At 38.0% G+C, this 15,809-nt stretch overlaps 1 protein-coding gene across 2 annotated transcripts in view; it reads left to right on the top strand.

Annotated features, from left to right (window-relative positions):
* Positions 1–15,809, top strand: part of ANGPT1 (angiopoietin 1) — a 349,961-nt gene that overhangs the window by 269,597 nt on the left and 64,555 nt on the right. For both annotated transcript variants that reach the window (XM_067537390.1, XM_067537389.1), the window contains one exon: positions 7,818–8,050. In XM_067537390.1, coding sequence (XP_067393491.1) covers positions 7,818–8,050 — 233 coding nt within the window. The remainder of the gene's footprint in view (positions 1–7,817; positions 8,051–15,809) is intronic.

Here is a 15,809-nt window from a genome sequence, read left to right as displayed (position 1 = left end):
CCTAGTTGTTAACTCAGGATTCAGGTAGATTTCTCTACCCTGACTTGATCATTCTGCAGCTCAGGATTTGGTTTCCTAGTGGTTTTCTGGGATAGAAGTTTCCTGTTCCAGAGAAATGCAACAGGTTTTGTTAAACAGCAGAAAGGACGCTACTGTGAAGGCTTATGTGCAAAAGATATTTTTCATTGGTGTATACAAAAACAAGTCTTTCATGTCTGTTCTTTCCTCTGAGCTAATCTAGATTACCTGTTGGACTTGAAGAAGTCTGAACTTCCCCTAAATTCCATTCAGATTTATTTAGTGGTAATCAGCATTTTCCCTTCACCTGTGGAGGAGTTTTCAGTGTTTGCCAACTCCAAGACTTCCAGGTTCATTAAAGGGTTGATTAACCTTTTTCCACAAACCAGAAAGCCCATCTAAATTTGGTCCTCAATTGTTTGATGAAGCCAGCCCTTGAGCCACTAGCCTATGAAACCAGCCCTTGAGCCACTACACTTGTCTATGAAAATTGCCTTTTTAATGGCTGTCACCTCTGTTCAATGAATTGAAGAACCAAGATCATTAAAGGCAGAAACCCCATTCACAGTTTTCCACAAGGAGAAAGTTTTCCTTCAGCCACACCCAAGTTTTTAATCTAAAATATACTCAGACTTCCATGTCAATCAAGTCATCTAGTTTCCAGTTTTGTTCTCTAAGTCACATCAGACCAAGAAGGAAGCTGAGATGTTAGAAGGGCATTAGCCTTCAATCTGGACAGAACCAAACCACTCAGAAAGTCTCCCAGACTGTTTCTTTTGTGGCCAAGACAAAAGGATCCACAATTTCCACCCAAAGACTATCAAATTGTTTTTTGGGATGCATCCTCTCTTGTTATGAGTCTGTTAAATTCAGCCCTTTCCAAGAATAATAGCCCATTCTACCAGACCTCTGACTACTTTCATGGGACTGTTAAAAGACATATCAATTGCAGAAATTTGCAGAGGTGCCATTTGGGATTCAGTTCACATCTTCAGCAAACACTAGTGCACACTTTTAGGGCAGATGCTGCTTTTGGTATTGTATTCTGTTTTCACTCTTAGATCTGGCTCACACCTCTTTCAGGGAAAACTGTCAGGAATCACCTGAAGTAGCGCACCCGTATGGACAACGCTCAGAAAAGGAGGGTTTACTTACCTTGTACAGTAAATGGAGTTCTTCAAGATATTTGTTCCTATGGGTGCTCCACTACCCAACCCTCCTTCCCCTCCGCTTTAAATCTTGGGTCAAGAGTCTTTGCAGTAGAGAAGGAAATGAGGACAGTTCATCCATGCTGCTCTGTATAACCTTGATATGGGCCACAAGGGTATCAAGAGCATATTTGCAAACCAAATGGGAACTGCTACCAAAAATCTCTGTTCAAAGTGCATGGAGCGCATGCACACCTGAAGTGGAGTACCTGTGGGGACAAACATCTCAAAGAACTCCAGTTACTGTACAAAGTAAGTAACCTCTCCTACCTTTATCTATCTTGTCTATTTCGATTGTAAGCTGTTTTGAACAGGGACAGTCTCTTACCGTGTGTGTGTGTGTGTGTGTATGTATATGTATATGTATACATGTGTGTATATATATATATTTATAGCACCTACCGCAGCTTGTCCCAGAATCTTACAGTACATATTGGATGAGTTTGTGCCATACAATAACTGAGGGCTTGTCTTCACAGTGAGTTGGTGCACAGCAAGCCAGCATGTGAATCTACAGCACACGAACTTGCCACACACTAACTCATTATATAGACAAGCCCTTAATATCGCAGCTTCCCAAAACTGTAAATATAAATGATTGTTTACTTCAGGGCCACATATTTTTCCATAAGACATTTTAAAATAATGTTTTATATTTTGAAAACGTTCCGTGCTTTCAATGCTTTCACTTTAAACTTTTTTGAGGGAGAGAGGGGTCACTGATGCCCATATCTGACTGGCTGCTATCTCATTCAGAGTGCAACTGTAGGACGAAACAGGAGAATCAGAGAAGTGAGTATAAACATAGCAGATTTACTAATCTGGGCTTACACAGAAATAGATAAGACACATGAAGTTTGTTTAAGCAGTAGATCAACGGTTACCAGATTCAGCATAAGAACAGTAATGTCATATAAAAGGAAGATTATGATCTTTTCTCCAGGAATACTTTTCTTGGACTACCTCTACTCTTGAGTGCAAGAGGTAATGAGAAACACAGTACCACTGGATGGAGTTTTAGATTCATAGTCTGGTTTCAGTGAAGAGCTCAATTTTCTACTACATTATACTGGCTTTACTTCCTATAACTTATTGCAATTCCATTGACTTTAACAGATGAAATGAAGTAGAGAAGCAGACCCCAGTATTTTACTGGACTTAAAGAAATATTAGAATGTAGGTTAATGCCAGACCACAAGAGTGCTCCATCTACTTAATTGGCAATGTCCAGTGCTTGATTCTAGACAGGAAATTTAAAAAAACCTTGTAGTGGACAACTATAGAATAACCTGTCCCATGGGGGAAATTTCTTCCTAACCTCTCACAGCAGGAGAATAAGGATTTAAATTCCATTTCTTTCTCTCTCTCTCTCTCTCTCTCTCTCTTTCTGTATTAGTACAATGATAATACTTGTCTTTACCTGTTGAACTGATCAAAGGCAAAGTAAATCACACTGTCTATGCTTTAAAATGTCCAGACTTTTTAAAGATTACTTTTAATGCAAGAGATTAAGATAACTTTTGATGCAAGAGATTCCCATCGCCACAACCTGATCCATACCCTGTTCCCAAACACATCTGAACTGAGGCATCTGAAAATATGAGTAAAAATCCTCTTTTAACTGACATGGTCTGGATTGGATTAGTGAAAAAAACTGTGTACCTTGCAACAGAGTTTGCCTAAATCAAGCTTTCCTTCCTCCCAGGAGAGCTTCAAGAGAGCTGTCTACATGTTCTACTTCATCACCTTTCAAAATGACATTAGCCTTCACTGCAAGTCTGTACTTTGGCTTCTGCAGTGCCCTGCTAACCTCCCTAGCATTATCAGGAAGGTTTATGAATATGTTATACACAGTGCAGTCACGCTGAGCTATCCTGCTGGCTTACATCCTGACAAAAAAAACACATCATTTGTGTGGTAGAAAATATATTACTGGCCACACTAATATCAGCAGAATAGACAATACACAGAAACATGCTTAAAATTTAAGGCAAAATTTAAGTTGGCTATTTTCTGTATTGTAAGTTGTTAACAACTCTAAAGAATCCCTGTCTAAATGGTCAGGCACAATGTATAAACTAGCATAAGAATAACTTCCTTTTCTTTACGCTCGTATTCTGATCCCAGAAAGTCTATTTGAACTCCAAACTGAAGATGCAACATGTAAAAAAATCAGATTGCTCAGCTGGGCAACCTTACAGTGAACAGTGATTTATTTTTCTTTTGAGTGTTGTGCACTGGCTGTACATCGTAGATTATTCCATTCTTATGAGTAGACAGGGTTTGCAAATGTACAGGAAAATCATAATCTCCGTTTACTCACAAAAAAAGAGCAGAATCATTCACATCGCAACTATGGCATTTGGACTGAAAGCATTATCAAGGAATAGTAAAGCATAATTACTGTAATAGACAATAATAGATCATTTAGATGGGAAATGTCTTTCAGTGCAGATTCCATATCTCTCTTTTTTGTCTTGCAGATTACAAGGTTTTTACTTAAAAAAATAATAAATAATTGGTTTCATTTTAACCATGACATCCTTGTTAGTGCCCCTTTTAAAATACAATGATGATTGAAAACTTGGTACACTCTTTGTTAATTGACCTTCCATGATAGTAGCCTTCTCATGGTGAATGAGCCTTTGAAGGTTTTGGGTGTTGGAATGGCTCTGATAAACCTTTACAATTACCTGAATTTATTTGAAATTGTTTGGTCTCCACATGTGGGCCATCATGGGTGAAATTCTGGTTCCACTGGAATGAAGGGTCATGACAGCAACCTTTTTCATGCTATTTAGGTATTTCTATCTTTTCAGACCATTCAGTGCAGAAGCCTCAAACCTAAATAAAGTTTTGAGTTTTGCTCATTTTGAGTTTTGAGAAATGGCTCTCACTGGTTCTTAATAAAACTGAATTGAATTCAGTGGGCTTACAATGTTGGTGAATTTGTCATAGGGAGTTCACCTGCCCTCAGACCATATTCTTGTCCTACATATCTTTGAGGTCTAGGAAAAAACATTGCAGAGATGCAGGTCACTACATAAACATTCCTTAACAATTTACTTGCTTGAAGTATATAATAGTATTTTTAATCAACATAGGAAAGCATAAAGTAACCAGGCACTGTGTCACTCCATCTTTGCACCACATGTTATTGACACTACACTCATAAATATAAAGATGTTTTATTGCTTTAGCAATAACACATCTGCAGGCTGTCTCTCTCCATAGACTCCAAACAGGGAAATTCTACACATTATCATCTTTTCCCTTCTTGCCCAACATGGGCAATGTTACTACAAATAAGACAGTTAACTGTCATCACCATGGTTTCATTTACTGTTATGTTGAGAAATGTATAATAAGAAACAATGAAACAATCCATATTGTGGCAGTCAACTGTTCTTTTCTATGAAAACATTTAGACATGGACACAGATGTAAAATGTTGCATGGTAAGAATTACATTCTGTCCTATACTGCTTGGGAGGCCTAATGAGAATTTAGAGAGTATCTTGTCTTCCCCATCCAATCAGCAGCACTGGCCAGCATACCATGGCCCTAACAGGCATGATCTGCCATCTGCAGCCTGTTCCAGACTGGATGCATGCTTCTCCTTTTCAAACTAGCTACATTATTATAAATTATGACATAACGTACCATAAAAGTTGAAATGAGAAAGTCAAAATGAATTATCCCATGAAAATTTTGATGGAATTTACAAGTTCCTGCCAAATGTTAAGTTTTGTTGCATCAGCATTTTCTGACAGAAAACTGCTCAGATGGAAAATTTTTGACCAGCTCTGGCTAGAAGAGACCTTTAAGGTAATCTCCTCAGACTTAGTGCATAATATGGGACATAGAATTTCACCCAGTAATTCCTGAATAAATTGTAGCTGAACTAGTACACGTATCTTTTAGACATAATTCAATCTTTGATTAATTTCTAGTGATGGAAAATTAACCACATCCTTTGGCAATGTATTAAAATAGTTTATTACCCTGACTGTTGGAAATGTGTACTTTGTTTCTAGTTTGAATATTTCTAGATTCAACTTCCAATACACTATACCTTCTTACACATTTGTCAGTGAGATTAAAGAGTCTTCAGTATCAATCATCTTCTCCCTTGTAACTGGGGACAAGGATGATACCAACAAAGTGGTACTTTGCTGACGTAGATCTGCCTGGCTTTCACAGAAAAGGATGGGACAGGCTTGAACAATACATTTTCTTAAGTGTCCTGTTAAATCCAAAATTCATAACGTTTGGGAAAAAGAGATTTTCTGTTAGTTTTACTTAGGGGTTTGTTTTGTTTTCTTTTTAAGCTTTATATTACTCTAGTGTGTACAGCAAATCCAGGGTCTGAGTTTAATCTTTGCACTGTTATCATTTGTAACAGCTCACATTAAGGATCCGTGATATTTAATAGAAACAACTCCATACGGATTTTATTACATTTCTCAGTTAGCTTAAATGACCTGAAATAAAGTTAGGCATTTTGCCACTGATCTATTACCTAGCAGTAAAAACCAAGGTGCAGGGAGAGAGAAAATAAATAAAATCTAGGACTAGCTTGGACAGGAAGTAGCCTGTTGGCAAGTTTGAGACCAATGGTTCGTTTACGGTATGAGAAACACCTCCTTTGGCATATACAGTAGAATCACTGATCAAAAGTTCAGCATATGGGAGGTTTTCATCCCTTTATCTAATATTAATAAAAACCTTGATTTGCTGAACTCCTACAACAATGCCAAAATGTTGGCACAGACAAGACTCTAGAATGAGGATTACATATATCCTAGCAGTCCCTTTGCGTTCACAACTTCTCTCCTCTATTAGATATAAACAAACACTCCTTTTGGTCTTTATAAAATGAATATTTGAGGGAGGAAGAAAGGAATATTAGGAGGGGTAAAGCATTTGTATGCATTTATTTTAAAATTAGCCATAAAAGTTGATGAACGCAAGTCAGTTATTTTTATACAATTCTACTCAATATTTTCCTAGTTGAGAGGCCCATTGAGGAGATATAAATGATGAGGATTCAAAAGTCCTCAGGTTACCATATGAGTTCAATGTCTTCTTCAGTTTCTTATTATGCAAGGAGAGTTCCTTATGAGAGATTTTGACAGAACAAGGATCCTACATTGGAATCCAACTTCCTCATTTATCTTTTGGAAATAGAATATCATTCATGATATGGAAGTGGGTACCGCTCACTTGTGCACATTTTCTTTTCCCATCTTCACCAGCCACTTAAAATCTCCCAGGATCCCACAAGTTGAGAATCACAATTTTGACATCAATCAACAGTTTATTAAAATTATACAAAAGTTTATACAAAGTACTGAATTGATAATTGGTTTTTTTAACCATAGTTGTCCTGTAATACATTTCATTCTAATAATCTGGAAATTATTTGCACTGGATTGCTTATTCCAAGTTTATATTTTGTTAGCATGGCTAGACAAACTCAATTAAACTATCTCTTTTTCAGTACATTTTCAGCATCATTTTCTTCACTACAAATGTGTGTAAATTTTTGAGGGTACGGCAGTAAATCTAATCTTCCACTTAATTATTTCATATAATAATTAAATAATATTATGTGAGTGTCTTTCATGTCATTCTGACTGCAGACTACGCTTCTTTGTTTCTCTCTTAATATTTAGCATATACAGTCTCACGTGCAACAATTATTAGATGAGTACACTGAAGCACAGTGACATGAAGAAACAAAGTCACAGTGTCAGGCAGTGGTCTGAACAAGGTGTGCATAAGTCTGTGTAGGATCAGAGCCTTTGATTGCAATAGAGGAGACTCTGCAAACATAATGTACTACTAACATGCCAAAGCTTATGGGAGGACTCCCTGTGAGACCCCGATAAAAATACGTGCAAGTAGTCTGGGGATTATTTTGTGTTTCTCTTATATTTTTTCAAAGATGCTTTCCTGAATCTGTTAAACTGTTATTTGGATATTTTTATTATTGGCTCCATATCCCTTTGCTGATTCTCCTTTGTTCCCAAGTTTTACCTTCTTACACTCACTTTCACAGGCCTACGCAATTCTGCTCCAGGCTGCCTCTCTGATCCCATTTCTTATCCCATTGCCCTGTCCTCTCCTCCAACAATGTCAACTTCAGTACCTTGTTCATCTTTTCTCCCTCTCTTGACTCTATGACTTTTTTGCACATGCAAATAATATAGGTGGAACTACATGCCTAATTTGTATACTTAAGTACTTATCCAAAGGGACAACTACATGAGCAAATTATGTATTAGCTGGACACATAACTGACCACTTGTGCATGCAGTTCCCTAAGGTGGGTGTGCAAATTAGGAATGCAATCACATGTACTCTTACACATATAACATACTTTGCACAGTTTAGAAAGTGAGATCCTAGATGTCAGTTATGTTTGTGTACTAGATGGAATGGAGTTATGGCTATAAGTTTGTTGCCTTTTTTAAGCAAAAGTAATTCATGTGCTTAATTCTGCATATAATCAAATGATAAAATAGATATCAGCTTCTGTATCAGTGTATATTAAACCTAACTGTCTGCTATTGTTTTTTTTTTTAAGTTTACTTGAGCATAAAATACTAGAAATGGAAGAAAGGCATAAAGAAGAGTTGGATACTTTGAAGGAGGAAAAAGAGAACCTGCAAGGCTTAGTCTTACGCCAAAGCTACATAATCCAGGAGCTAGAGAGGCAATTAAACAAGGCAACAAACAATAACAGCATCCTGCAGAAACAACAGCTGGAATTGATGGACACAGTTCATAGTCTTGTCAATCTCTGTTCCAAAGAAGGAGGTAAGAGAGTGACTTCTTAAACAGTCTCAGAAATTTCTTACTAGGTGAGTGCCACAGGGAGCAGGAGGAGTCAAATTTACTTCTTTAGGTCCAAAATGAAAAGAGAATCTGACATTCTGCACTAATCAAGGACAAAGTAGCTTAGGAGAACATTTTAACCCAGATAAATCTTGAGATATTGCTGAGATTGAACCTGATGCCAACAAGTATGTTGGATTTTTTTGTGTAATAACATAGAATTCTTGTGCCACATCTTAAGTTGGCGCAAACTGGCATAGCTCCTTTGACTTAGCAACACCAATATATAGCCACTGAGGATCTGACTCCTTAGAACTTCTTGGTTTTTGGCTAATTTCTAAATATTTGTTTGTTTTCCTATTATCTTTTTTATTATTTGTTTGTTTCCAGTTTCACCCTCAGTGTAGTAGTTACTGAACAAACATGGAAGATGGAATGGGCAGTGCTTTGAAGACATGACAGTTCAAACCAGGCAGACAAAAATGGCAGAGGCAATGGGTAGACTATATAGCCAGAGACATCAGGGTTATAATTAGCTACATCTTCATAAAACTTTTAAAAACATATTATTATTAGATGTATGGATCTTGAAGGGCAATCTCTAGTTGCTTCTCAAGCTTGCAATTATTAGTCAACACATCCCTGTAGGTATCAAGAAAAAATTCTGCTTCAAGAGTTATTTTAATTCATTTAAATAATTTAATTAATATTTTAATTCTCTGAGGGAGTGGCCCTGCAGACCAGCTCAGGAAAGGCATTCCATGCATTCCAAGAGTAGCATGGAAGAAAGCATAGAGTTGTTGTAGGAGAAGTGGACAAACAGTTTCTCAAAGGCTGGTATCATGAGGTGAGGGGGGCAGTGTGAAAAAGGCACATAGGAAAATAGGGTAAGCAGAGTCTTACAGCACAAGGACAAGAGTTGCTAAGGAGGAGGAGATGTATTCAAAGAGAAATTCTAGGGAGAATTCAAGAGGAAGGTGACATGAGCAGAACAATGAGTAAGGGACATGATCTTAGTAGGTGTGTTCTGTATGGACTGTAGAGGGGATATTGCAGATGTCAGGGAAGTCAAAGATGAGGTTGAAATGAAGGATGTGTGATTTGGCTAGGAAGAGGTCATCAAAAACCTAGGCAAGAAAATCCAGGACTGGAGGGAGTTGGAGGAGAATCACTCAAGGTAAGGTTGCACACAGCACAGTCAGTGAATTTAGAGGTGAAAGAAAGAAGGGAGATGGACCAGTAGCTGGACAGGCAAGTGAGGCTGAGAAATGGCATTCTAGAGAAAGTCCAGAGCATACGTGAATTGTAATAATATAACTGATTACTGTACCAGTGCATATTTCCATATGTAGGGATGGGCCGGTGTTAAAAAGCATGGCACCTGCATTATCATAGTCTGATAGAACTAAGAGTCAAAAAGATCTATTAGATGATCCAATCATCTAGTTTGTTTCCTAGAGAACTTGTGTAGCTTGTATGTGAATAGGGCCAGTGAATAAGATTTGACTTCTTCCCTTAGAAGATTTTTTCACATTCAGACCTTATTGATGGCTTTTTTCTCACGTCCATTCTAAATTTTCCCTTTCTCTGTTGCTTTGATTTATTCCATGCTAAACAATTCTTCAGCAACTTATATTAAAAATCTTTTTTTAAACAGTACACTCTCATACCAATAGTTCAGCGTTTGATGCAGTTCAAATCCTCTAATATGTTTTATGGTCTTCTGGCAAGGAAATCTGGCAGAGTTTTGCTCAGGGTGTTTTAACAGTGCTCAGGAGCATTTTGAAATTAATATCAGTGTGAGAGAGACATTATTTTCATACAAAGATGAGCTGCAAGCTGTTGTAAAGACTGAAAACAGATTTGCTAGCCATCTTGAATTAGATTCAAATAAAATGTTTTCCCTCTCACTTTTGAAGATTTCAAACATCAGTTGGTTCTTATAAAGACTTTGAACCAGGATTTTCAAAATAAGGTGTCCAAACTTAGGCTCCCAGGTCCAAATGTATGTACCTGAATAAGAGAATTTTCAAAAGTGCTCAGCACCAAACAACGCCCACTGAGTTCTATGAAATATTACATGCTCAGTGCTTTTGAAACTCAAGCTGTTTATGTTGCCTAAATGTAGTCTTATTAGCCTAACTTTAGACTCCCCCCTCCGCCCCCATATCTCTTTGTGTTTAGTAACTGACTCAGAATCATGCTTGGATGCCATGCTGATTGGCACATCAGATCAGTTTAGACAGAGATAGAGTACTTTCATAGAAGAGCCTCAGTTTGCAGTAAATTTAAATCTGACTTACAATTTTTAGGAAATAAATTGTTTCTCAGAACTTAAAAAAAAATACAGAAAAGCTTGTAAAATAACAATGTTAACGTGAAACACCAGACCATTATAAAGCAATCTTGGACACTAACATATACACTGATTTTTTAAAATATTACCAGCATCAATTTGTGAAAATAATTATCATACATACTGAAGAATTTTTCAAGTATAATGTATGCATGCTGGGAAGAACAATTGGAACTACTCTAATTTAACCCAAACCAGTCAGGTAAAATATATGAGGTATCCTTTAGTCAGTGAAATACAAATATCTGCTATCTGTGCACTGGCATTCAAAACATAAAGTCAGGGTAGGAATTTACTGAGTGATAGATAATGACAATTAAAATATTATTTACAAATTAATGGTATGCCCACATCTTTTATATTGTGCTCAGTTCAGGTCATCTGATCTCATAAAGGATATTGAAGAAATGGAAATGGTTCAGAATAGGGCAATAAAAATTATTAGATACATGGAAAGACTTCCGTTCGAGGAGACAGTATAAATATAGGACTATTTTGTTAAAAGAGGAGATGAATAAGGTGACATGATATAGGTATATAAAATAATGAATGGTAAGAACATAAGAATGGCCATACTGGGTCAGACCCTTGGGTCCATCTAGTCTAGTATCCTATCTTCCAATAGTGGCCAATGCCAGGTGCTTCAGAGGGAATGAACAGAACAGGTAAACATCAAGTGATCCATCCCGTCGCCCATTCCCAGCTTCTGGGAAACAGGGGCTACGGATACGTCAGAGCATAATTTTGCATCCTTGCGAATCCTGGCTAATAGCCACTGATGGACCTCCCTTCCATGAACTTATCTAGTTCTTTTTTGAATCCTGTTATAGTCTTAGTCTTCACAACATCCTCTGGCAAAGAGTTCCACAGGTCGATTGAGTGTTGTGTGAAGAAATACTTCCTTTTGTTTGTTTTAAACCTGCTGCCCATTAATTTCATTTGGTGACCCTTAGTTCTTGTGTTTCAAGAATGAGTAAATAACACGTCCTTATTTACTTTCACCACACCAGTCATGATTTTATAAACCTCTCACATCCCCCTTAGTTGTCTCTTTTCCAATCTGAAATATCCCAGTTTTCTTAATCTCTCTTCATATGGAAGCTCTTCCATAACCCTAATAATTTTTGCTGCCCTTTTCTGTACCTTTTCCAATTCCAGTATATCTTTTTTGAGATGGGGCAACCAGATCTGCCTGCAGTATTCAAGATGTGGGTGAAGCATGGATTTATAAAGCGGCAATATGATATTTTCTGTATGATTATCCATCCCTTTCCTAAGGATTCCAAACATTCTGTGAACTTTTTTGTCTGCCACTGCAGAGTGAATGGATGTTTTCAGAGAACTATCCACCATAACTCCAATATCTCTTTCTTGAGTGGTAACAGCTAATTTAGACCCCATCATTTTATATATATAGTGGGAACTATGTTTTCCAATGCGCATTACTTTGCATTTATCAATATTGAATTTCATCTGCCATTTTGTTGCTCAGTCACACAGTTTTCTGAGATCCCTTTGTAACTCTTCATAGTCTTCTTTGGACTTCACTGTCTTGAGTAGTTTTGTATCATCTGCAGATTTTACCACCTCACTGTTTACCCCTTTTTCCAGACCATTTATGAATATTTTGAACAGTATTGGTCCCAGTACAGACCCCTGGGGGACACCACTATTTATCCCTCTCAATTCTGTAAACTGACCATTTATTCCTACCCTTTGTTTCCTATCTTTAACCAGGTACTGATCTAGGAGAGGGCCTTCCCTCTTATTTCCATTACTTTGCTTAAGAGCCTTTAGTGAGGGACCTTGTTAAAGGCCTTCTGAAAATCTAAGTACACTATATCCACTGGTTCACCTTGTCCCCATGCTTGTTGACCCACTCAAAGAATTCTAATAGATTGGTGAGGCATGATTTCCCTTTACAGAAACCATGTTGACTCTTTCCCCAACAAATCATGTTCATCTATGTGTCTGATAATTCTGTTCTTTACAGTAGTTTCAACCAATTTGCCTGGTACTGAAATTAGGCTTACTGGCCTGTAATTGCCAGATTGCCTCTGGAGCCTTTTTTAAAAATTGGCATCACATTAGTATCCTCCAGTCATCTGGTACAGAAGCTGATTTAAATGATAGGTTACATACCACAGTTAGTAAATCTGCAATTTCGCATTTGAATTCCTTTAGAACTCTTGTGTATAAGGAAGAACAATTGGACACCCCCTTCTTACCTCTTATCATAAAATACAAAGAAGGGTGTATCTAATAAAATTAAAAGGCAATACATTTTTCACTGATAAAAGAAAGTACTTAATTAACTTGTGGAACTCACTGCCATTAGATATTATTGAGACAAAGACCTCAGTAGGATTTAAAAATGATTAGGCAGTTATAACAAGAATGTCCACACTAAAATTAGATAGGGTGAGAATTAACAAGGGATATAAACCCTCAAACTTCAGGACAAGAACTAACTAACTATCCATCCTTGGGATTAGAAGGAAATTTATCCCATGGATATGTTATTCCGTAAACATAATTATAGGTAGGTCAGACTTTCCCCTGAATAGAGCCAGCCTCAAAGTAGCTCCCAAAAGTCTCAGTCACAGAATCCCTTTAATTTGACACACATAATAAGGTAGTTTAACACTTTCAGAGGTAGCATGCCTAGTTGATTAAACAAGGCACCGAGGGGCAGATTTTCGAAGACATACACGCGCCCAAAGATGCAAATATGTGCCTAATGAGATTTTCAAAAGTGCCTAACCTCTTCAGGTGGTTTTGAAAATCCCACTAGGTACCTATCTGCTTCTCTAGATGCCTAAATACCTTTGACAATATGACCCTAAGGGAATAAGATCTCACTGCCTGCCTGTTTGGCCTTTGTCAAGTCACATGGTCTATACTTTTCCAGTGTGGGTGCCTGGAGTTAGGAAGCAGAAATTTCAAAACATAAATATATTATTTTTTCTGTGGGTATTAAAGCTACAGTATTTTGCCTTTCTAACCTGAAAGCAAGCTTGTGGCCACTATAGTTCTTACAAGGATCACCTTGAAAGAGATATTTTCAGTAGTGACATAATGTTTCCAAGAGAAGGCTGATTTGATTAGCCTGACTTAAATAGGCTGATGCATTTTCTAACATTCTCTACCATTGGTCTGGCAGAGGCTCAGCTCCACAAGAAACAGTAACAATGGGAGGTGTCTCATTGACCAAACAGTGTGTCGTTTTACCTTGAGATGGGTTAGATAACAGGGTGAGCAAAGTTAGATGATATGGTGATAACAATTCTTACATTTGGTCTACAGCAATATTTCTGCCATTGGTAAGCCAAGGGGCAGGGGGCAAATTTCTGAAAGTTCTCTGTGTATCAAGGCAAATGAGAGAGGGGGAATAAAGGTCACACTGATAATCATTTTTAAAAGTAGAGGTGAACCTACATTGCAAAATTTGGATCTAGATTGAATTTCAAACCCCGCAAATACCTGGGGTGTTCAGATCTCTGGTTTTGCTACAGACTACTTTTGAGACAGGGGCCACCTGTAAATTTTCCAACCAATTCTGAGTTTGAATTCCAAAACCACCCACCTCAGTGTGCCAGTGTGATCAGTTCTAGGGCTTTAGTTTATGCTAAGCTGTAAAAATATATTTTCTACTACATCAGAAAACCTATGGACAGGACAAATATACATTATACCACAGAGACCTGGACATCTCCAATGGCCAGTATTTATGGCTAACAGAGTTGTCACATAGATTTTTTAATCATTTTTTTATGTAGCAGTGGGAAACTTGGCACCAGCTCATATCTAAAATAACAAGACTTTCAAAAAATAGCCTTCCTGTTAAGAAACTGCTGTGCATTGTGGAATTTTAAGGGAACTTATTAAGGATTAAATCATTTCCAAATCCAGCCATGTATAAGGGCCCGAGGCTTTCCTCCCACCCACAATGCAGAGAGGATCAAAGGAAAAGGAATGTAGGGACAAAGGCCCCCAAATTTACTGGGGACAAAGATATATCCTCAAGACTGCAAAAGCCCCTTCCAGAGGTAAAGATGAGGAGGAATTGGAGCAGTGGTTGTACGTCACATGGTTTGAGGGTCTGGTGAATTTCTGATGAAATTCATACATGAGTTAATGTCAGCAAGATCAGCTTCCATTCCACTGGAGAAGGAGGTATTGCCTATATGGAGAGGGAAAGCCAGTGACAGCAAGGCTGCTGAGTGGGAGGAAGAGGTCTAGCAAAGCATGGATGGACTAGTTTTCCTCATAGATATTCCAGCAAATGCTCCCTCCCTGTCTCAGTGTGGGGATGTTTGATTGGATTGGCAGGGGACAGACAACTCCTTTGGTATTCAGAGGAAGGGGGAAGAGAGAGGTAGGCGTGGCTGCTCTGGAATCTTTTCCCTCCCAGCCCACCCAGAATGTCATCATTCCCTAGAGAGGGAATGTGGTGGTAGAATGGTAATTTAACACTGATCAAGTTTTAAAAGAACTCTTCCTCTTCTCTGGGCTTTTCTGTGGGAAGGTAATATCAGCTCCTAACGTTTTAAGGAGGTTGAAAGAAGAGTGAAAATGTGACTTCTCCCCGCTTCCTCTGCCCCCCCGCCACCCTTGTCCCCCCCAATCATCGCTAATGTTGCAAATATTTCAGAATGGCTCTAAAACAGAGAGGAAAGGGAAGTGAAGGGGAACAGGAGTGTTGTAAAAATGAGGGTGTTCAGATGCCCACTCCTGTGTCTTCCAATGGGGGCAAGTCTGGCTAGCAGTGAACGATGTTTTGGATTGATTCCCTGAATTTCCACATCTGAAAATCTGCCTGTGAAAATAATATGCAGTGCTAAATAGACAGACTGACTCATTCTACAACCCCATTCCTAGACCCATGGTCTCTCACAACACAGAGATATGGAGGATTCTAAGAGGACTTTTCAGGGATTACCCCCACGGACAAAAATATGCAACAGATAATTTCCTTATCTCCAATAGCTACAAGGCCAACCCAAGGCAGTAATTGAGAGATCATGGTGCTTCAATCAGAATTTATGTATAAAGGCAAAATGCTCCAATTCGCACCCAGTCAAATGTCCCCTTTAACTTCAAACAGAGTTTTGACTGACTACTATATTATAGGATTTGTCCCAAGAGAAAGCAATAGAAAATCCTTGCCTAGCAAAAAGTAGTCTATTATTGTACTCTGCCTATAATATTAATTTAATTTGCATATTATAAACAAATTTAAACTATGATAGCTGGCCTATCCCTTCCCCCCACCACTTGAAAGGGAGTCTAAAAACACGCAAAGAACCAGTACCGTTCTTTATCGGTGTGGTTATTCGTTTTTCCTGTTGTTTTTTCTTTTGTCTATCAGACTACATAATAATA

Source organism: Emydura macquarii, unplaced genomic scaffold, assembly GCF_026122565.2.
Source record: "Emydura macquarii macquarii isolate MOO-44397 ecotype Brisbane River unplaced genomic scaffold, CSIRO-AGI_Emac_v2 contig_383, whole genome shotgun sequence".
NCBI classification, from domain to species: domain Eukaryota; kingdom Metazoa; phylum Chordata; order Testudines; family Chelidae; genus Emydura; species Emydura macquarii.
This window is presented reverse-complemented; position numbering and strand designations above follow the sequence as displayed.